The 22,531-nt window shown below is 41.7% G+C and overlaps 1 protein-coding gene across 2 annotated transcripts; it reads right to left on the bottom strand.

Moving 5' to 3' along the window:
* Positions 1-377: 377 nt before the first annotated feature.
* Positions 378-21,039, bottom strand: aldh1a2 (aldehyde dehydrogenase 1 family, member A2). 2 transcript variants are annotated; one of them, XM_029497522.1, is made up of 13 exons: positions 20,866-21,039; positions 13,425-13,529; positions 12,908-13,048; positions 12,409-12,538; positions 11,074-11,135; positions 10,280-10,408; positions 8,484-8,597; positions 4,632-4,734; positions 3,440-3,624; positions 3,124-3,288; positions 2,489-2,646; positions 1,514-1,588; positions 378-1,300 (listed from the first exon to the last, which is right to left on the bottom strand). In XM_029497522.1, the coding sequence occupies exons 1-13, from the start codon at positions 20,980-20,982 to the stop codon at positions 1,228-1,230; spliced, it is 1,557 nt and encodes a 518-aa protein (XP_029353382.1). In that variant the 5' UTR covers positions 20,983-21,039; the 3' UTR covers positions 378-1,227. The 2 variants fall into 2 exon arrangements, with proteins under 2 accessions (XP_029353382.1, XP_029353383.1); XM_029497523.1 differs by lacking the exon at positions 8,484-8,597.
* Between the last annotated feature and the right edge of the window lie 1,492 nt (positions 21,040-22,531).

The raw sequence follows: 22,531 nt of genomic DNA on the forward strand, positions 1-22,531 counted from the left end.
AGTTGTTGTTTTTTATGATGACAGTAAAAACTTGTCATGAATCTACCTGCCCAGTAGGTGGAGTTGGAAGAATAATACAAAAAAACCCCAAACAAACAAACAAAAAACTTTTACAAGTTTCCATAAATGTGAGCATTTGGTAAGTACCCAAGAAGAATTTATAAGGCTTGATGTAAAAAAATTATCCAACCCCCCCCCCCAAGTATTTTCAATTGATGTGTTTCACCCAGTTCTTTAAAACTGCACATTTAAACGTCAGTCTGTGAACTGTTTGACCTCTTGAGCAGGTTACACAATGCTGAAGATTCCTGTAGTACAACAGAGGAAACACTCGGAGAAAAAAGGTTTTTCAGGAAAATGTTTTTACTGAGAAAAAAAAAAAAACAAAACTATGGTCATTTTATAATTTTATAGCATATGATTGTATGAACATAAACATAGATGGGCATGAAAATCAGTTACATACTGTTTAAAATACATCTACTCTTCTTTTAGCAGGTAAGAGTAAAATGCTTTTAAGCGGTTAAAATCTTTCACGTTAACATCAGTCAAAGATCGACATACAGTGTTAAGTCATATGAGCTAAAATATAAACAAAGACAATTAGAAATCATTAAATTCTGAATTAACATCTCATCCATTCATTTCTGCAGCTGACATCGGTGGTCTTAAATGAGCTGAAATACTTCCATAAATTCTACCAAGACAATGACACATGAGGTTTTCTGATGAACATACCGTACAGTACAAAGAAAAACTGCCTCTCAACACATGACAAGTTGCTAGTAAAGGGTTGATTGCAAGTGCGGCGACTGAGTCTCTGAGCATCCAGCATCTGGGGAGTGAGGATCAGGGTGTAGCGGCTGGGAGGAAGGTTGTTATTGGGTTTTGCAGTCAGAAGAGCCTCCCCCATTGTCTCTGTGAGTGCTTTAGTGTAGTTAGTGGAGGAGGTATACAGTATAGGGGGTACTTCAGTGGTTGTCAGTTAGGCTAGAGACAGTCCACAAATTCAAGATCGGCAGAGATAGCTGGACAGGGATCAGCTGACTGTCTGTGGCAAACAAAGGCAGAGTTGATGGAGAAACTGAGCAAGTGGTCACAGCCTGTAGTTACCATGGGGTTAACTAGATTGGATGGTTAATGCGGTTTGCCACTGTGGATCAACCCGACGAGAGGCAGGTCAGTGACGAGGAAGGCGCTACCTCCTCTTGAAAATGTGTGGCTGCCTTAAGAGTTCTTGGCCACCATCTTCATCGTGATGGTCTTTACTTCTAAGTACTCCTTCAAGCCGCTCTCTCCCCTGAAAACAGACAACAGGAAATAGTTAAAATACTATCAGAAACATTCCTATTATGAGGGCAACATTGAAAATTTTTCTACATCTAACATCCTGTTAGATAACAAATAAAGGGATGTTAAGCTATTTTGGAAAGTCAAAACAGAAAGTCAGGATTAGTAATACTGCGGTTAATTTATTGTATATTCAGTGGGCAGGCAACCAAGTCATACTCACATTTCACGCCCATTGCCAGACATTTTATATCCCCCAAATGGACACTGTGTGCTCAGAGCATTGAAGCAGTTTATCCTGCAAAATACACAGAACATGGATCACTTTTTTCACATTTGACTAAGGTGGTCTGATGTTGTAATGCATACTTTGTCTAAAGCAGTAGTACTAAAGTTGCATTTAGTATGTACATCTAGTCAATGATTAGAGGAGCAAAAACAAAAGTTTGTGAGTGAAGAAAACTCAAGAAAGTAGGTGAAGTTTTGGATTGAGAAAGATGGAGGGAGGAGTGTGACTGAGCACCCAAGAATTCACTCACAGTCCATCCTTAAGAGCCTTTGCCTTTAACTCTCCTAACTGATGGAGAGCTGATGATTGTCAGTGTAGTGACATTATCAGAGCGTAACTGGAGACGCTTAAGTTCCTGCATTACTTTATGGTATGAGAAGCGGTCTTTGTGGCTCGTATTAGGTCTGTGGAAAAAGGCTTCTTTCAAGGAAATCCTTGACAGAGGGAGGGAATGGGGTGGCATAGAGGACGAAGGTAGAGACATGTTTTTTCAGATGATTTGCTGTCAAGTATGACAGGTTGTGAAAATTTCTTGGCAGATTATGTATGTTAGCTATACCTCTACCCTCACTGTACCATCTGCAGCCACTTATAAACGAGACAAAACTATTTTAGGCGAAATCGAGAGGTAGCATTTTATGACCATTTCATTTATACTGATTCTAAAATTAGGGTGTCACTTTACGTTTACAGTTTATGGTTTACGTTGTTGTCTTGCACGAGCATGTTACTTTCCATTCTTTTACATCTTGAATGTCTGGGCTGAAGGAAAAATGCAGAGAAGAGGAAGGAAAACATTTCGTTGTGGCTTGTGTAATGATAGTAAGATGGCACATTGCCAGTTGACAGTTTCTGGAAGCCTGAATACTTCCAACATGAAAAATATTCCTGATTGCAGATGAAGCTTACCAGACCGTGCCAGCTTGCATGGCTGTGGATATGGTCATGGCTTTGTTGATGTCGTTGGTGAATACAGCCGCGACCAACCCATAATCTGTATTGTTGGCTCTCTCTATCACTTCCTCAATAGTTTTGAACTTCATGATCAGCTGGACTGGTCCAAAAATCTGTAAGTAGGTCACAAAATACAGGTTCATTGCTAAGTTGCACAATTATGAGTTACTTTACTTGAGTATTTCCAGTTAATTACAGTTGTAATTAATTACTACTTTTAAGTTCAGACTAAACACACGGTTAACAAAGCTTTCATCCTGTATTAGTATTGGTTCAACAACCCAGGGGGATGCAAAGTGGTTAAAATTAGCTCCACTCAATCAGCTGCAACATTAATTGCTGCTTAGATATTAATGCATCAACAGTAACATTTTTAATATCTGTTAAACAATACAAACAATCTGCATACTGAGTACTTTCATTTGTGATATTTGTTGCCAATAGAAACTTACATAAACATAAATTTCTTTACAGATTTCAGTAAAGTTCGGAATGAAAGAACACTGACTTTCGTGGAGTATTCAGAGAATTTTACATTTAGCTATACATGGATTAGTTGTGCTGCTGAAAATCCCAGCTAGTCATTGTACCTCCTCCCTAGCGATGCGCATGTCATCGCTGACATTAGAGAAAACGGTGGGCTCAATGAAGAACCCTTTCAGGCCCAGAGATTTGCCACCACACTCCAGCTTGGCTCCTTCACTGATGCCGCTCTGAATGAAGTCCAATACACGATTCTGCTGCTCCCGACTGATCTGCAGATGTGGAGGACAGATCGAAAGAGAGAAACCCAGAAAAGAGGGTTTAAAAAAAAAAAAAACCAAAACATTTAAGTTTAAAGAAAATGATGCAAAGAAAACTGAGCTTATAGTTTCTTAGAAAGGTAGAGCCGTTGGACTCACTCACCTGTGGACCCTGCTCAGTGGTTGGATCAAATGGGCTGCCGACTATCCTCCTCTTAGCTCTCTCCACACTCCTCCGGACAAACTCATCATATATAGGTTCCTCCACGTAGATGCGAGAGCCTGCTGTGCAGCACTGGCCTGCGTTGAAAAATGTGCCCTGGTGGGCCTGTTCTACAGCCAAATCCACTGGCAAAAAAAAAGGGAATGTTGTCACCAATTTGCTTCCTCTATTAAAAAAACCCACCTGATTTAAATCATCATAACCGCTGAACCAACGGTTAAGGCAGAAATTATTTTTATGGAAATAATTTGTTCAATGTTAACATACATAGATGTAAAAACTTGAAAAGAAAAAAAACAACAGCTATGTGTGCAATATTCATTCATTCATTTATTCGTCTTCCACCGCTCATCCGTTTCTGGGTAACAGACTGCTGGAGCCAATCCAAGCTCACACTGGGTGAGGGTGGGGTCCCTCTGGACAGGTCACCAGTCCGTCACAGGGCCAATACACAGAGACAGACAGAGACCAACAACCGCTCACACTCACACTCAGACCTACAGACAATTTACAGTCACAAGTTAACCCAAACATGATGTCTTTGGACGGTGGGAGGAAACCAGAGTACCCGAAGGAAGCCCACACAGACAGAGGAAGAACGTGCAAACTGTGGACAGAAAGACCCCAGGCCGGGAACCGAACCCATGACTTTCTTGTTGTGGTGCAACTGGTGCCCTCTGTGTGCAATATTTTGTTGCAAAATTTCCCCCAATATTTACTGGAGCTAGTCCGTGCAAATCTGATACCTGACACCTGAGAGACAGGGCCCTGCTGTTGCCCATGAAGGGTTAACGCACCCCTGTGATTTATGGGTCTCGGCTGAAGCACCCGACTGAGTCAGGGTCCATTCTCCTGATTTACAGGCCTTAGGGAGCCTCTCTCATGGCGGCTGAAAGCATTTGAAAGCCTTAGCACCCCCAGTTTGCTGAGCCATACAGACTTTATATGAAACCCATCCATCCACAGGTTTTCATAGCATTACAAAACCTTAGAGCATTTAGATTCCCAGGTCCATATGTGTTTATCCCGAACAGAAGAGCCTGAGAATGGGTATATATAACTAAACAAAACAAGGACCAGCTGCTGAGGGTGACAGATAAACAGAGTAATGAATATAAATCAAAAAACTCACAATCAGCATCCGCAAATATGATGTTCGGATTTTTTCCTCCAAGCTCCAGCGTTACCCTCTTCAGGTTGCTCTTCCCAGCTGCTTCTTGGATCAGCTTGCCGACCTAGCAGAGGAAACAGATATTGGGTTTACTCACGGACATTCAGGCCGGCAGGGAGATCAGTAAATCAGCTGGAGCCATTAATCAGCCTAAAGAGGTTGGTTAGCTCCAAACAGGGGAAGCATCAGTAGGGCAACGGAAACATGAATTCTGCAAATATACAGAATGAATATCAATTACAGTCTTGGAAAACAGCAGAAAATTGATGATCTTAGGTGGGATCCCCATCTGATGTCTAATGGAGGGCAGGAAGGAGCAACCACAGGGTGTGTAGTTGGAGTCTAACTGAGAAAGACATGCTGCTGGATATTAAATGGGCCTGGTGTGTCAATATGGAAGTTTTAGCTTCATAGCATATCTTTGCAAAAATGTTTTTAAAATTTTGAAATATAAGTTTCAGGTTCTGGGGTTATTTTTTTTTTTGTCATGAAATCAGTTACATTTACTCACAGTGAATGTCATCTGCCTTAATTCCTGTTACACCACAGATGATACTGTGTAGTGACAATTTAGAATCAAAATGATTACAAATAATTGAATCAATTTACAAATCAGGTGGTATTAGAATAGTAATTTAATAATATGTTAGCAAAATTTGATGCGGAATAGATTTTTGCTGTGGTTGATACAGCTGAAGCTTCATACCAGACAAAATGTAATGGAAGCCTATCAATGTCTTTAGCATTTGAGAACTGACGTTGTTTGTTAGCTTAACATAATTACTAAAAACAGGCTGGCTGGCTCCGTCTACGGGAACACAATTACAAATACCATCATCTCTAAAGCTCACCAACCAGTAAGTTACATAAATTGTATATACAATATTTTATCTGTACTAAAGCCGAACAGTATAAAAGAATCGTTGTTTTACAGAAGGTAATGATATTTGTAGTTAGCATGGCAAATTTACTGGTGTACCATTTTTCCGATGTTACACACATAAATTTTAAATAAAAGAAGCACAATACCCACTTCCTGATCTCTGATACATTTTCCATTCTTCCACTTACACGAAGTACCTCAGGTCAAAATTATGATGATAACTGAGAGAACAGCCAAACACAAAGATATTTTTTCTACTGTTCGTTAAAACTGCACCGATGCAATATTGACTGAACAGATAAGAAGTCTGAGAAACCCCCCCCCCCCCCCCCCCCCCACACACACACACACACACACAACCCTACACCCTCAAAAAGCATTCATCTTCCTGTTACTCATACCGCCTGTTTTATTTTCCAGGGGAACTGACAGGATGAAGTGGAAAAATACCCCTTCAGTGTCCAACCAGGCAAAAAAAGATCCCACTGAAGGATGGAAAAGACTCATCTTCAAGTTACCGAGGTATAATAGAAAACAACAGCTCAGACTGCTATGCTGTGGCTTGTACCAAAGTTGGATAAGAACAACACAGTACTTGGCTTAGCTTCATTGTTTCTGATGTGTTTTTGTCTGTCTTTGATCAGAAACACAAATTGGCTGACTAAGGGAGGGGGGGGGGGGGGGGGGGGGGTTAGCGTGTGTTTATTCAGGGGTAAAGGAAACACACTGAGCTGCCAGACTCTTCCATGTGGAGTCACAATCAAATGTGAGTGAGTACGAGGATGGGCCCAAAAATCCACCTGTAGCTACACCATCCAGCCACCAACTAGCCTGTGAGGATAGGCAGTGGTGGTTACTATCCCCCACCGCTGCTACTACAGCGTAGTGACTCACTGTCTGGGCATCAGCAGGCTCCTACAGCACTGGCTCATTCTCTCAGTAATTGACTCCAGATCACATGAAACAACAGGAAAACTAGTAAAAAAAAAAAAAAAGAAAAAAAAAAAAAGACAGAAAACACACAAAAAAAAGAAGAACTGAGCTACTCACAAAGGAAATGTTCAATCAGGATGAGATGATAAAACAAAGACGATGTTTGTGTTAGAAGGTGTATTCATGCGAGCTTGCGTGCACACACCGCCTGGGTGTCTGTGTGGGCTTGTTTTACTCTATTTGTGGGGTCCAAAAAACAGGAGAACACTATTTTGACAGCTTGGTTTGGACCAAAATGTTGGACTAAGACTTGATTTTAGGGTTGGGACAGAGTTGAACACTCATTAAATATATTAAGTCAATGACAGGTGTGTGTGCGTGAGAGAGAGCTTCACGACATTTGGATGATACATGTTTTACATTACGCTGTTGCAGAAAATCACACACAGCTTTCATGTTTATTATACACAATATAAAAATATGTTCAGGCTCCTGCCATTATGAACTTTGATTAGTACTTTGTTACCATGTTTCAGATTTTGTTGTGTGTTTTAAGATAGAAGAGGTAACACTTTTATAAAGCAAGTCTGAATTTTACGCACACGTTTTTTGAAAATATATTAAGAATTATGCCCAGAATCCTTAGTGCACACTTGCAGGGGATTTTATCATTCCCTAATTGCAAAAAATTTGTAATACAGACAAAACGGAGTCCAAACCCATTACTGAGGTAAGAAATTCACCTGTTGTTACGTTAACTGTGAACCTGCCTGATCATTTCAAGGGATATGTCAGAACAGCAGTGCCGTTAATCACCCCCCTTTGAGTCACAGCTAACAATGGGAGCTTTCTCTTAATCATTAAATAGAAAACCATCGACTTCAGTGATCAAGTGGGTCCCAATAACTCCCAATAAATTAGGCACACTTATTTAAAGCCTTTCTCAAAACTCTGCACTGTACAAGCAGAGCCGAGTCAGTAATTTGAATGCTTTTGGCGGATCTGAGAAAAAAATAAGTTTGAAAACCTAAATGAAAGACAAGTTGGTTCGCAAATGTGTTTGACATTTTTGAGGTTAATGCTAATTTCAGCATGCTAACGTGCTGACTGTGACTGTTCTAATGAGTCGATGTTTACTGTGACCATTACAGTGAGTAAAAGAGTGGATTGCTGACAAAGTGGCTCAGCCTAAAGGCACAGCGGGCACATAATTTCCTGTCTAATTTTATCTTGCTTGCTATGTCTGTCTGACTCCTGATGGAAGACAGGGATCCCTGATGTTCATACCTGTGTCAGGTTATCAGACATCAAACAAACTGTTTCTCCAACGCAGCAGCAGGCTTAAAACAGCCATCTCCATGAACCACAAAGGCTGATCCAAGTATAATATAAACCTCACTCATTTTACAAAGATACATGTGAAATAAAGGCTTGTCACATCCAAACATAAATCGTTCACTGGAATAGCTGTAAATGCTTTTACCAGACGGGTTACTTTGCAGTTAGAAATAACAGATGTTTATAAATGATCTGCAGAGAAGGAATCTGCTGTCACTCTAGCTGTTACCTCCGGCCAGAGGAATGTATTTGGACCACAACACCCATGAGCACTCAACACCTAACATGGTATGTCCTTGATGACTTAGCTTCTCATTAACTACCCTCTTGTTCTGCAAAGCTACAATGGTTTATCCTGTGTGTGAGAGAGGCAGTGTTTTCAGAGAGACGTGTTTGTATACTCTTGACAGAGCAAATATGTGCATGTGTGCAAGATAAAATCAGAGCCCCTTGACATGAGGAATAATAACAGGGCACACAGCTTATGTAAGACCCCATTTGTTTGTCATTTAGACTTCTATACAGGTAAACAACGTCCCCTAATTATCCCCCCTGACTTATCATCTGCACATGTTGGCCACTATGTCACTTGTGTTCATTGACAGAAACAAGCAGTAGGCAGGTTTTCATCTCAGCCATTTCACTATAGCACAAAGTACCTCCGTCGATCCTGTGAAGGCCATTTTGTCTATGCCCATGTGTGAAGCAATTGCAGCTCCTGCCGTTGGCCCAAATCCTGGCAAAATATTGACGACTCCCGGTGGAAACCCAGCCTGTCAAAACAATATGAGAGGAAACAAGCTTTAGCGGAGATGACAGCAGAGCCAAGCAAAACCAAAGGCAGTGTGGGGGAATCCGGACCCAACCCAACCTCCCTACCAGCAGAGTATGGAGAACATCAAAAAGAACAAGGCAACAGACAGATAGTCTCCAAAAAGAGGAGAGGCCAGAGAGGACAGATGGGAGGACAGGGAGGATGTGGACACAAAATTCAAAGTCACTAAAGAAGTAGCTCAGAACTCTTTTTCTTAAAAACTCCTTTTCTAACGTCAAGAGATCACAACACCAAACGCACCCGAGTTCATGCAATCAGTAATCAGGTAAAAAGATCACATTTCTACTGCTGCAATATAACCGAATGAGTTTTCTGAGATCCTCATTCGGTGGGAGATTAGCTCTGTTGCTGATTTAAAGTGTTCAAATTCATAGGCCTAAAGTTGCCAGAATATGAACAGGAACAGGAACAACATAAGAGTATTTATGTTTTTATGATCCTCCATTCCAGAAGAGTGTTTGTAATGGAAATCTCAGAGGCTGGAATCTCAGTGCCTCAGCTTTTATAATCAAAAATAAAGCGATAAACTCTTACTGATGTGCTGACTGGAGTTCAGCTAAAGGTGGAAATAAAAAGAACGGACACAGACTCTGAGCAGATGCGCCAGACAGACAAGCGACACTTTTTTAAACATCTGTTTTTTGTCCATTTTGAGTTACATTAACATGGACTATCCAAATGAAGTATTGGCCAGAGTAAAAGTGAACACTGTGTTCTTGGGAAAGTGAAACTCATAAGTGATTCTGATGCAGTTATTGGACTATTAACCTTGGTCTGTCCAAATAAAATGTTGACAAATTCTGGGTGGTGGATGAGGGTCGTGGTGGGGGGGTGGGGTTGTCTGTCCCGCTCCAACGTGCACTCGCTAGGGTGGTTCAGTGGTGCTCACCGTTACCGGCCTGGAACACTGGGGCCTGCAGCGTGCTGTGCGGCTGCAGGGGCTCTTTGAGTTTGGTGCCTCACTTGCTCCCACACACAGAGTGGCAGGCCTGGGCAGCCTGGGCCCCTGACCACACTCTGGGCCCTGGTGATGGTCTCACTCATATTTATGGGATGCCCACATGCATGTGTGGTTTCACTTGCCAGCTCCGTTGGGTCATATCATGAAGAACTGATGAACCCTCCCAAAAATGGGCTGAGCTCTTCTTTCATTCCATCACTACGTACCCCGTCTTTGACTTAGTTCCTCTGTTGGGACACCTTCACCTACCTGGACTCTCATCTCTCTATAGAGCTACACAGAAACCCTCTGGACTCTCTTAATCCTGAGTGGGGTGACAGGAAAAGCAGAGCATCCTTCACTCCACTAGTTCCTACCAGCACCACCTGCTTCCTTTCCCCTCTCCATCTTTTGCATCTTGTCTGCCCCCCCCCCCCCCCCCCCCCCACACACACACAAATGTCATTTCACTCAACAAACCAACTTGCAGGGAGGTCTGGTGATGGTCACATACATGCACTGAAATAATACGATATTTTGCTGGAAGACTTTAAGTGCATCAATCTCATTAAAAGAAAAGACACACCCTGTGGTGTTGAACTATGCAGACAAAAAAGAAAAAAGTTGACATATTGCTTTGCAGACACATTTGTGGTTGGCAAAGTGATTGTGTCATTTACCTCCCTGATGAGAGCTGCAATGTAGAGACAGGTGAGAGGTGTCTGCTCAGCAGGTTTGAGGACAACAGTGTTTCCACTTGCAAGTGCCGGGGCCAGCTTCCATATTGTCATCATCAGAGGGAAGTTCCACTGTGAAATACACACACACACACACACACACCGGAAAAAGACATCATGCATCTGACTGACACACTGGGTGGTCACAAGTCAAGCTCAATAAGTCATCACTCTTAAGTCACTTACTCTCATTTTCGCTCTGTCTAAACATAGTGAAGTGAGAAAATGTTCTCGGCACTTGTACAGTATTTTCTCTTCCCACACTACTCTGAGAAAACTGGGAAGTTGCAACACATGTGCAATAGACCCACAACACTGTACAACACACAGGCCTGTGTTATTTCTGCTTTACACAGGAGCCCATGGGGCTCAACGCAGAACCGCACACTTTCTGCACTCTTACACAATCAACAGTGTCTCTTTCTCCTTGATCTTTTCCTGCTTTCTCACCATTCTCTCTTCCTCAAACCCACTAAGCTCAGTCCTCCGCTTCTCACTGCTCATTCCCTATTACTCAAACTCACTGGCACAGTAACTTGGGGGGCTTACCAGCTGGATTTACCCGAATAAACAGTGACAGTCAAGGGAATTACTGGAAACAGCAGAATGTAATGACAGCAAACAGCCAAAAGTAATAACACCCAAAATTTCTGCAATTCATTGTTATCTGCCCTTTTTTTTGTATATATACAATTGTATTTGTCATGCATGTCCCTTGCAAGAACGGTAATACTCACAGGGATAATTTGTCCACATACTCCAATGGGCTCATATCTGGTAAATGTCAGATACTCTCCATCTGTGGAGGAACACATGCAGTCCGGCATTTACATACATGCACAACAAGAAATATGTTTAATGTGTATGATTTTATGTTAATGTAAGTCTGCCTACCTACCTACATACACAAACACACAGCGAGATTTAGGTTAAAGCTTAAAGCTTGAAAAATGTCACCATCTGATACCCCCCGTGTTGTTGACTTGACATGTTAATTTGGAAGTGAATGCACACTTCCACATCCACATCCAACATTCCTGGTTTCTTTACTCTGGTGAGAGATTAAGTTTCCTTTTGAGCCTCCAACAGCACAGGCATGTGTGTAACTGTTTTAGGTCATAGAGATGGGTGTTTTGCTGGAAAGGTTTACTCATTCTTCTTGCATTACTTGAATAAAAAGGAGGTACTTACTGAGGGTGTGCCATGCTTGTTCATCATGCACAAAAACAATTGGTATTGAGAAATGTGTGCATAAATTTGTTACAGCAGTCAACAACCATTGCTTTATGTTGCCTTTGGACTGGAATGATCAATGTAGAGGAATCATTTTCAACAGGACACGGCAAATGTATGTCAGAGGGCACATAAATCATATGTGGATACATTTTAGGTCTATATACAGTATGGCAACCAGTTCCCTGATTCCAAAGTGGATATTACGTATTCCAAAAACATGTTGTTGAATGAAACTATAACCCCAGACCTTCACGGGAAACTCAAGTGTCTGCAACATCTACAGATGACTTCTGAACGAGCAATTTAACCTGTGGCAGTCAAAGCGGCACATGAAGAAACTCTGTACGCATTACACACTGTCCACAACACAAATTTACCACTCACTTTGTAAAATAGTGAAACAGATAAATAATGCAAAGGGCCTGTCAACAATAGATATCTTGTCTGGAAAAAAATAGAAACCAGGGCCTGGGAAAATGGTGGTTAGGTGGGCAGCAGAGCACAAGAGAAACATACAGTGATAGGGACAGAATATTTGGAACAGGTTTCCCATGCTCTGAAGTCACTCATTATTAATATAATTGTATTATTTTTTAAGTATTTCTTCCTGTTGAATGAGATACCCAACTTTCCTCTCTTCAATCCCAAATTCCGTCACCTTAGAGCTGACGCTGATAGCAGACTAGGATGATGAATGTTCATTCTTGGATTATTTGCTTTACTGCGCTGAGTGCAGTTCTACTTTTTCAAAACGTTATGTTCTCATTTACTTTCAAAACGTTGTTGCATTTAACCATTTCTGAAAGCCCTGTGTCCTGTTCAAACATGGATCTTACCCATTGGAATGGAACTGCCGTGAATTTTGTCTGCATAGCCACCAAAGTATCTTAATGTCTTTATGGTCCCTTGGAGGTCCACAAACAGGGTGGGCAGGAAGGGCTTCCCAGTATTCAGTGACTCAATAGTCTGTGAAGAGACAGGGGAGATGCTTGAGAAATATGTGATATAACCTTGTGATCCTCACATAATTCCATACTGTTCCAGCTTTTACACTCTCTCATGGGTGAAATGTGACCCTAAGATAATACTAAACTAAGAATATATCCCCTAAGTTACTGCTGTATGCTCTCTTTTATGGCTCTTCAAACACAGAAACAACCCGAAGTGCTTTGCACAAAGAGTAAAAATGCATTATTAAATAAGAAAAACATACAAATCTCTTCAACGATGCAGTGACATTTCTAAATTATTTCACAAAGAGGGTAATAATTTCGTGTCTAAAAAGAAAGAGGTCCTCAAAACAAAAAAGGCCACTCCAAAGTTCAGGTAACTTACTGCTAGATAGATACTGTCTCTCTCCACCAGGTCGGCCAGTTTGGACAGCAGACGACCTCTGTCTGATGCGTCCATCCTTCGCCACACTGAGCCCAAAGAAAAGGCGAGGCGAGCCGCTTGCACAGCTTTATCCACATCAGCCTATGTGACAAGGGTGGTTCTGAATTATTATATCATATCAATTATTAATGAATTCCCTCAACATGATTCAAAAAACAGCTGTATTTGAAATTAGAGCTGCGTTTTCATGCCAGAAGCACAAATGAGTATTTTATAGTTGCTGAAATAAGAAAGCGACAACAAAGAAATAGCCAGTTGTTATCGCCAAATAGCAAGAGTCTGATCTGTTATCGTACTTCTGCTTGTGCTCTGTTCTTTCAACAGAAATGGCACAATCTGCTATCCAGAACTAAAAGCAAGAATTTAGTTCTTGAAAGTAGATTTCAATGTTAGATTATCTTAAATTGTCCAGACTATGTTTGACGACAGCCCTTTTTTACATTATATATGTATTTACCTTTTCTGCTTCTTGGACTTCACAGATCTGCTCTCCAGTAGCTGGATTGTAGACAGGGAAGACCTTCCCACTCACAGAGTCCTGCCACTCATTGTTGATGAAAATCTGCAGCAGAGAACAGCACCTTAGTGTTAGGTAATACCCATAATAGATTAGAAGTAGTGGATCTAGTATCTTTAGACAAATGAGATGTACTAATGGACCATTAAAACCAAGTATAAGAATTGTAAACATATCAAGCTTGGATGGGAGACTACCTTCACTTAGATGAAAATGCTGATGTTAAGTAATCATTTTGTCACAGTGTGTTGGCCACTGTAACTTTACTGCAACTGAAATAGTGAAATCCTAACAGCTCTCAGCACGTCCAGGCTCTTGTATAAGGGATACGAGCGAATCTGGAAATCTGGACAGAGATTCCTGCCTAACCATATTACTCTCTGGGGAGTGCTCCACCATCCAGACAAAGGGAGTGGGTGGAAGTGTGTGTGTGGGGGTGGGGGTGGGGGGGCAGATAAATCCCTATCAGACACCAGACCCCCCTACCCCACCAAGCACACAGACACACGTTTCACAACATCACTGCTCGTTTACGAGATCATAAAACACGTGCCGCACTTGGTTTCTGTGATGCGTTAAAGCAAGTCTTCCGTTAAACAACCGCCTGGGATTCCTAACAGGACACATTCAACATCTATTAGAATGAATAAAAGAAAAATAAATATTTACACAATCTCAAACTGAGAATTATGTCACCAGAGTACAAACAAGGGCTTCATTTGCTGATGAAAAGTGGAACAAAATGCGCAGCGCGATTTAAAATTATAGCTATAGCTTACACAAGTTAAGTCAAGAGAAAAAGCTCCTTTCTTGCTCGACATGTTTGGATCCATTAGGCAGACTACTCACACACTGTTTTTAATGGCTGTCAGTCTGTCTAATAAATAGAGTGCAAGGAGAACATCTGCTGGCACAAATCCCTCTGTGTATACGTATGCTCTTACCGTCCTTCTACTTTTGAGGAGCTCAGATGTACTGAGAGAAAACCTGAGAGCAGGGTTCAAGTATCCCACTGGCCTAAGCCTCCCTAAACTCTCCAACATGTTTACCTCTATAAACGCTGGGTGTTAAGTACAATTTAATTGGCTGTAAACTGTTAGCTATGTTTACTTTTGAGTTGGTATAAAATGCCAGGGAGTCTAGAAATTGTTGAAGTCACAGCAAACAGTCAACTCGGCCTTCCTCCTCCTTGTCTTTATTCCCATGGCTCAAAAGCTCATAATGTGGACTCCCTGTTGGAATAACTCACTTGCAGACGTTTAAGGTGCTCAGTATCTGTGCGTACCACCCCGCCTTAACAGAGTCATTCCTCCACAGCTCCTTTGCACTCCTGAGCACACATACACCCACACGGAGACAGAGAAGGGCCCGAGTGGCTTCTCTGTACCAGCCTGGGATTCTCAGGCGCCTTCCATCAGAGGCCACCTTTAATCTACCGCTCATTAAGAGCACTTCATAAAATTGTCAGTAACGATAAGGAGCAGAGGGCCAGCTACAAAAACAGAAAGTCCTGTAGAGCACTGAATTAGCTTTTAAATTTATAGGGGCCACTGAAGTGGGGCACCCTAAATCAGAGAAGCCCCCTGACAGCCTCAACAGTCTAGGCAAGAATGCAGACCATGGGTAGCTTTATGCATGGCGTAACCCCTCTCACAAGACGCTGCTAAAGGAGAACGGATGAAGCACGAGAACAGTGGAGCTGGCCGCCACCTAAATCACGGCCAGAAAAGGACAACTGTCAGCCGCCGTTTGGCTCAGCCCTCTCTCTGGGCTTGGACTGGTGTTAGACTTTTGTTTCGTTCCATTGAGGGACTTGATTGAGATGACAGGCCCGAGTTGTAAATCAACTCTCAAGGTTTCTTAAAATTGCTTTTAGGATCATTTGGACAAGGGGCAAAGAACACAAGAATGCAAAAACAAGTGCAAGGGTGCACATTTTCAAATGACTAATAGTGTTTTCTTTCCCATTCCCTGTGGCGTTGTTGCTATCACTTCACATGATGGTTTCATGTTCATAAAAATCTGCACTACCAGTCTTTGCACGGAATTAACTTGGTGTCCCAACGCTGCAGAAACGGGACAAGTTTTCTGCTCTAATAATGAAGCTGTTTCAAGTCCAAAAAGTTTTAAATGCTTTGCTAAAGTAAAGTAAAGCAACTCTCATACTTTTCCTTTCAAAAGCTGGCAGTAACATCAGAGACAACCTGGGGTTTATCAGAAGACGGGACAGTATCACAGTATGGTTTTGGTTTATTTTTTACAAACAGGCAACTTTCCGCCTTTTGGCTATTTTGATTTTGTCATTGCAAAATAATAATAATAATAATAATAATAATAATAAAGATTTATTCACCTTGAACCTGAGTAATATTTTTTTAACTAATAAAGCTTTGGATTATTTTTGCATGCTTGACTTTTCTTTTCTTTTGAGTATTCTTTTTGTTTTTTAAAGCATTGAACTGTAATGGGAAGTAAGAAAGGCCAAAATAGTTTGTGCAGCCAACAAAACATCTGTTTGGCTCTTTGCTCCCAGTTCAGATGCTAACGGCTGAAGGAATATGTAATGCTCCTCAGCTTTTTTTTTTTAAAGCAAGGGGATAAGGAGGAGGATAAGATGGGGGAGTGGGTTAGTGTGTGCGTGTGTGTGTGCGTGCGCGCACGCACGCACGTGTGCATGAGGGTTTATGTATATGAGCATGTTTATACGCAACGCGCCAAGATTCCAAAGCAACACGAATCCTACCCGGGCACCTGCAACACTCGTCTGCACAGGAAGTTTCATATCCTTCTCTATCACAGGACCTCTATTTCCTTTCTGTTTCTGGATGGGTTTCAAAAGTCTTATAATTACTACTGTTACAAGTGAGTGTAGAGCATGTGAAAGTGGAGCCCAGCTGGTGTTTTCTCTCCTAGTCCTCTCCACATGACACCATGAAACCCTCATGTTTTTCACTCATACACACGCAGACAATGCCACACAACACTCCCGGGTTTGGCGAGTGTGACCTTGCTGTCAACATCTTTGTTCTGTTGGTGCGTGTTTAGTCATAAGTTCAGTTAAATCTGTAATTCTTCCAACTGGAATCTGTCCAAATTACTGAGAAAAGTAAAATGTCATAAGACTTATCACTCAACATGAACAAATGTGTCACCTGACATGTGACTTTATATAAATCGAAACTTTACTTCATATAATCTACAATCAATCAACAAAAGCAGATCAAAAAAACAAAAGCTACATGCTGTTTGATTTTCAGGAATCAAAGATAAAACTGACCTCCCTTCTCACAAATGCACTTTTTTTCCCCCCGTATTTAACTCTTCTTTAAATCTCGGGAATATTGAGGTTCATGGAAACATTTCTCACCTAGCCTTGACTGAATCACTCAATGATTCAGGCTCTTGTGAAAGAGATAAGTTAGGAAAGATAAAATAGTTTTTAAAGAAATGGGACACTTTCGTACAGACAAATAAACATGTAGGAAAAGACTGTCTGTCTCTGCCTCGTCTGATGGTCGCTGGAGAGCCTTTTTCAACAGATTTATGAAGCCAAGTGTCTTTCATGATGACACCATAAGGATTTACACGTTCCTTGTCAAGGGGGCTGCAGCCGGAAGGTATGGGAAGTTAACAGGGTAACCTTGCTGTCACTGCTCTTCCTTAAACAGTGATTAAGAGACAGGGGACACGATGTTGACGTGTCTACTGAGATTATAATTTACACTCACTGCACAAGTAGGCATTTCACACCAATGGACATATTAATGGCAGTGCACACTTACCCTGTCACAATCAAAGATATGTGTTTGGGAGAGTATGTGGCCACATATGTGTGTGTGTGTGTGTGTGTGCGTGAACAGGGGAGATTGTGTAAGAAAACGCAAGAAGGGGGTGGAGGAGGTTCTCACAGTGCTCATTGTGATAAATCATTTAGTTGCACAGTATCCTCTAACTTTGGCTCTGTTTGATCTTGATCGCAGTAAGATGGTGGTTTTGAAGTGAAAAACTCCAGAACTGCAGGTCAGGCTCTGGCAAGGCAGGGCCACTAACCCACAGAGTGAGACAGGGTCATAATTTACACTCCAGTGGACAGCACCAAGCATCAGGGAGCCCCAAGCCTCCATCTGTACTATCTCAATCAGTGACAGACTGATGGAGGCTCTTATTCATCCAAACTCAGTAGATGTCTGTGCGTAGACTAGTTTACAAACACGCAGGTCTTCAACAGACAGGTATGACACAGGTTCCTGTGGAGAAAATGCTCTAGCTCTCCACCGTTAGCAGAGTAACAAATAACTACTGATTAAGAAACATGTACTCAGGCAATTAACAAACCCTCTAAAGCAGAGTCTTGAAACTGATATGGTCCTCGTTTAAGGTGTAACTACATGATGCAACAAAAACATAACATACATAATATCTTAAGTCAAATAACCGAGTTACCTGAATCAGTGAATCTTAGTAACTTCATGGTAACTTTCATTCTCAGCTCAATAATATTAGAAGAAAGGGCAAATTTGACTGTCACAATTATCATACACGCAAAAAAAAAAAAAAAAAAACTTTTATAAACTGTTCTTTCAAAGCTAAAGCAGCAGGGCCAAGCTTTTATTTTCATTCTTGTGAATTTTGTCCCACTGAGTGTCTGGTTTAGCACTGAGCTGTGTGAAAAACCACAAAGGTGAGAGGTGTCACCCACTAAAAAGTGTCAGGAAAAGTTTCTCCTTACTTATTTAGAAAACCGAGTCTCTCTTCTCCACTTCAGCTACAATAAATAGCTATCATGGCAGTCTTATTTATGGCTTCCTCCATGATCCTATCAACCTTTAAACTGTTTCTATTTTGTAGCCCAGCAGCTGGAGCCTTCCAGCAGCAGAAACGTGGGGGTAGGGGACAGGGAGAAAGTATTCCTCGTCTTGGTTTTAACTAAAAGAGAAAGTGTGCTTGAAAACTAACATTTAACAAAACTCAACGTTTATACTGATGCACAGCAGAGGGAGGATAGCTTTTAGATGTTGCTGATATAACGTATGAGCAGTTCATGACTCGGTGAAAAGGACAAGGGGCAAACCCTGATTGCAATAGCATTTTTTATCACATGCTTCACTATTACAGAAGCAAACCTGTAAAGTAATGATACTATATCAGCCATATCTCTGTGTTACAAATCAAAGAAAAGTCCTGCTGAGTTCATAACTGAAATTTGTCTCTCTTTTTTTTTTTTGTGGGGGGGTAAAAAATAAGATAAAGGTTAATATTGTTTGTTATTTGCAGGAGGTTTGTATGCATTGTAGTTAAAAACAATATCGGAGAAAAATGTTCGCCTGGATGTTTGCAGCTCCATCCACACACCCTTTGGACCAGTGAAAAGTGTTGGCTATTTCCCTCCCTGTCAGTGGGGTGGAGAACAGGAACAGGGTGTGAGGACACCCCACGCCAGGGGTGCCCATAAATCAGGGCCCTTCTGCCCCCTATGTCCACCAAACCAACAGGGACTGGATGATCCAAATTCCTGGGGGTTAATTCACCAAGTTGCTCCCTAAATTTCCTCCTGTACGCCATTGTGTCCACCCGTTTAACTAACACGCTGCACTGTGAGGGAATGCTTACAACACAACAGAGCCTATACAACATGTACCGTCCTCTTTACAGTGCAGCAGCAGTGTGCCCTTTGCACTTAAAAACCACAGAAGTATGTGTTAACATGCAGCAGTAATGGCACTGAATGGACTTAAACCACGCTAACATTAGTCCGGCCTCTACGAAGTGTGCCCTTTAATCTCACAATCAGAAAAACACTTGTTCTTTCAGGACTGATGATGAGACCTCAAAGTAAAAATCACCGCAAACGTCACAAGAATACCCGAGTAAGTGACTGTGTAAAATCCACTTCAAAAATAGTGTTGCTAGTCAAGACTTATTTTGAGAAGTCTTATGAGTGGTATTTTCAATATGTATCATTAGCTCAACATTAAAGGTGGGAGAAAACTCACATTCAAAACATGAGCGTTAAAATAAGAAAATCTGTTTATGAAAGAGATGAATTATTCCTCTAATAAAAAACATATTGACTGCTATTCACTAATCTCAGCAGCACACTGTCAAAGCCCCAAACCATATTATAGATTTTTCAACCGATTCCGGAGAAAAGGGCAGATTTTTTATTTAAAATCTCCATGAAATAAGATAATTTTGTCACATCTGCAACATGTGTTGTTTTATAACTCAAAATAACTCTAATAAAGTTCTTTGTTTGACTCATGCTCCTTTGTCCAGCTGTTTCTGCAGCCCTTCTCCTCCACCCACACACTTCTGGCTGTAGAGCAACTCCAAAAACTTTTTTTTTTTTTTGACATAGCACAGTTTAATTCTAACAACTCATTTACCAAATAAACTATGCGTGTGTGTTGTTACACTGTTGCTGTGTTCACTGATGCCATTAAAAGGAAATGCAGAAAGGAAATCATTTCGCTTGGCCTCAGCTCTTTCCAGTGATGTCTAATGTGATGTTGTTAGCACTTATTATATATTTTAACCGTAATGGTAAAAAAAAAAAAAAAAAAAAAAAAAATAGGGGAACATTTTTTACATCCAATCTCACAATATTCCAATTTAATATGAAGGCCCATCCCTTTAATTATTATCTCAATATCCATTCATTAGGAGACTAATTGAAATGTGTTTATATTCATTGACTTGCATGCTGCAAAATGAACAAAATTAAACAGTTCAATGTAGAATTACAATAAACAGCATAACAGTAGTTAAAACTGTTGACGTGCCTCGGTGTTATATCAATGTTAGCAGGTACGAAAAACCACTTCACTGACTTTATTGCTTAAACACACTCTAACCGTGACACGCCCTTTACTAATAAGTTTTTGCCTCTTCTAAAACAGTTATTTTGTAGCATTTGGAGTCATAACTGGCATTTATTATGAGGAAATGCGACCAGTTTTTATCACAATCTGAGGTCAATGAATTAACACATTGAATCGCATGCCAGAATCTAACATTTAATCCTGTAATAAATTGTGTTAAAAGGACGGAGCGTTTTTTTTTTTTTTTTTTTTTTTTTTTATGAAGTCATACCAGGACAACATAAAAATTTGAAACCTAATATATTAAAATGCGTGGAGTGGTAACGGATCATTTGTTTCTGATCTGAGCTGAGCACTTGGACGCGGTCAGAAAGTGATCGGGACTTTAAGTGCAGCTCAGTGATGAGAAGTTTACGGAGGTTAATCAGCTCCAGCCACCTAAAAACTGGGAACTCAGAGGTCTGATAGCGAAACTTCGGCTGCTGATACAAAAAAAAAAAGTTGTGTCTCCACAGATTTGGGCTCTGCGGTGGAAGCGGCTGAGAGCGGAGGAAACAGACCTTGGTGTGCTTGATCTCCGGGTTGGGCACCGGGGAGGGCATCAGCTGGAGGGATGCCATCAGAGCCGCCGGGTCGCTCTTCAGCTCTCCGGGAATCTCGATCTTACTGGAAGTCATCGCGGCCGCGTCTCCTGCTGGTCTGCCTGCTGCTGCTGCTGCTGCTGCTGCGCCTGTTTTTTCCACTGATTTCTGATCAGGACTCCGGGTTCCCTTCTTGGGTTTATAGCCAGGTGTCAGCCGCGGTTCATTTTCATTGGGCAAAGAGAAAGGGCCGTCCTTTTGAAAATTAAATTCGCGAATTTACATAAACAACCTCGGCCATGCGTGTTAAGGAGGAGAAACACGGCCACCCCACCCACCTCCAACTCCAGCTCCTCCAGACTCCCTGTTTTCTCCCAGCAGAAGCTGACTGTTGTCTCATTTCACTGAGAGGAACACGATGTTTGGGCTCTGTGATGGTATAAATGGCAGGTAGGAACTCTGACTCAAAAACCACACAGGTCCTGATTTGCAAAATGTGACCAGCGTGGAAAAAAATGACCTCACAAACTCTCCTCAGTATCTTTTTGGTGCTTATCTTCCCTCTTCCCTCCAGATGGACTTTGCCCGGCAGCCTATTTGTTCATTTTTCAAATTCCCATATTTCTGAGCACTTCAGCGACTTTGTCGTTGGTGGTTTAGATTCAAAGTTCATCCTTTACCTTCAGAACAGCAGACTCTTTAGTGAAAATACAAACTCACCTTCTTGGCCCATCATTAACCATTTCCTAAGTCACATAAAGGTGACAAATTGCTGTCCTGGGCTCACTATCACCCTGTGGTCTTTATTTGCCTAACACAACCTCCCTGCGGTCTAAGATGTTATGTAAATGTGGACTGCAGGGATCGCTGCCACTTGCTGTGGTTTTGTTGGCAGAGATTTGTCCTGCAGGTGATAATTCCTCCCAGCGCCTGCTTTAAACCTCCCAATAAACATCCACCAATTAGCCCCGAGAGAGCCAGTCTCAGCAAACTACCAAAGCAAATCCACACACACATGCGCTCATGGAGACGCTCAGGTAAGAGCAGATCAGCAGAAAAAGGCCAAATCAGAAGTTTTATTTGTTGACATGTGGATTGAGGATAGAGAGATGAGATGCGGCCCATCTGTGGTCAGATGAGTCTCCTCAGCCGGCGCCTTGAACTGTTAGATTTCATAATCTGAGGCTCTTGACAGGACAAAGGAGTGCGGAGACAGATGTAGGCCCATCATTTGCAAATCCCCGGAGGATGCTTTCTCTCCATCAGCACATCAGCCTTTCTTCACAGCATGGGCGACACTCTCCAAAGTGTCTGTTTCACATCAAAGCCGACGTGCCTAAAACGGTGACATTGATTAATGCAGTGAAAACATCCCATCCTCAGCCTGTCGCCTCGCTGTTTCACAAAGCCCAGTGAACGGAAGATAAGACGGTGTGACCAACAGTGTTCATGGAGCTCCCTCTGTTGGAGGAACCGGGCCCTGGACACACACACCTGAAACGGCCTGACTGTGTCATAATAATAACCAGTGATAAAAATGGGTGGTAAGAGAGTTTTTGGAGAAAACACACCTGCAACACGAAGGACAGTGAGACAGAGAGAACCATTTGAAAGTGCAAAAGTGGGATTTTCCCCCAATGCAGCA

The sequence above is a fragment of the Echeneis naucrates genome, chromosome 3 (assembly GCF_900963305.1).
Source record: "Echeneis naucrates chromosome 3, fEcheNa1.1, whole genome shotgun sequence".
Classification (NCBI taxonomy): Eukaryota; Metazoa; Chordata; class Actinopteri; order Carangiformes; family Echeneidae; genus Echeneis; species Echeneis naucrates.

What these genes read in the sequence shown, in the direction of transcription:
- aldh1a2 (XM_029497522.1), bottom strand. Translation starts at nt 20,982, where the DNA reads ATGACTTCCAGTAAGATCGAGATTCCCGGAGAGCTGAAGAGCGACCCG. An exon ending in GAGACAGTATCTATCTAGCA is followed by an intron (nt 12,539 to 12,907) that starts GTAAGTTACCTG and finishes GTCTCTTCACAG; the next exon opens with ACTATTGAGTCACTGAATAC. An exon ending in CCACTGAGCAGGGTCCACAG is followed by an intron (nt 3,289 to 3,439) that starts GTGAGTGAGTCC and finishes CCACATCTGCAG; the next exon opens with ATCAGTCGGGAGCAGCAGAA.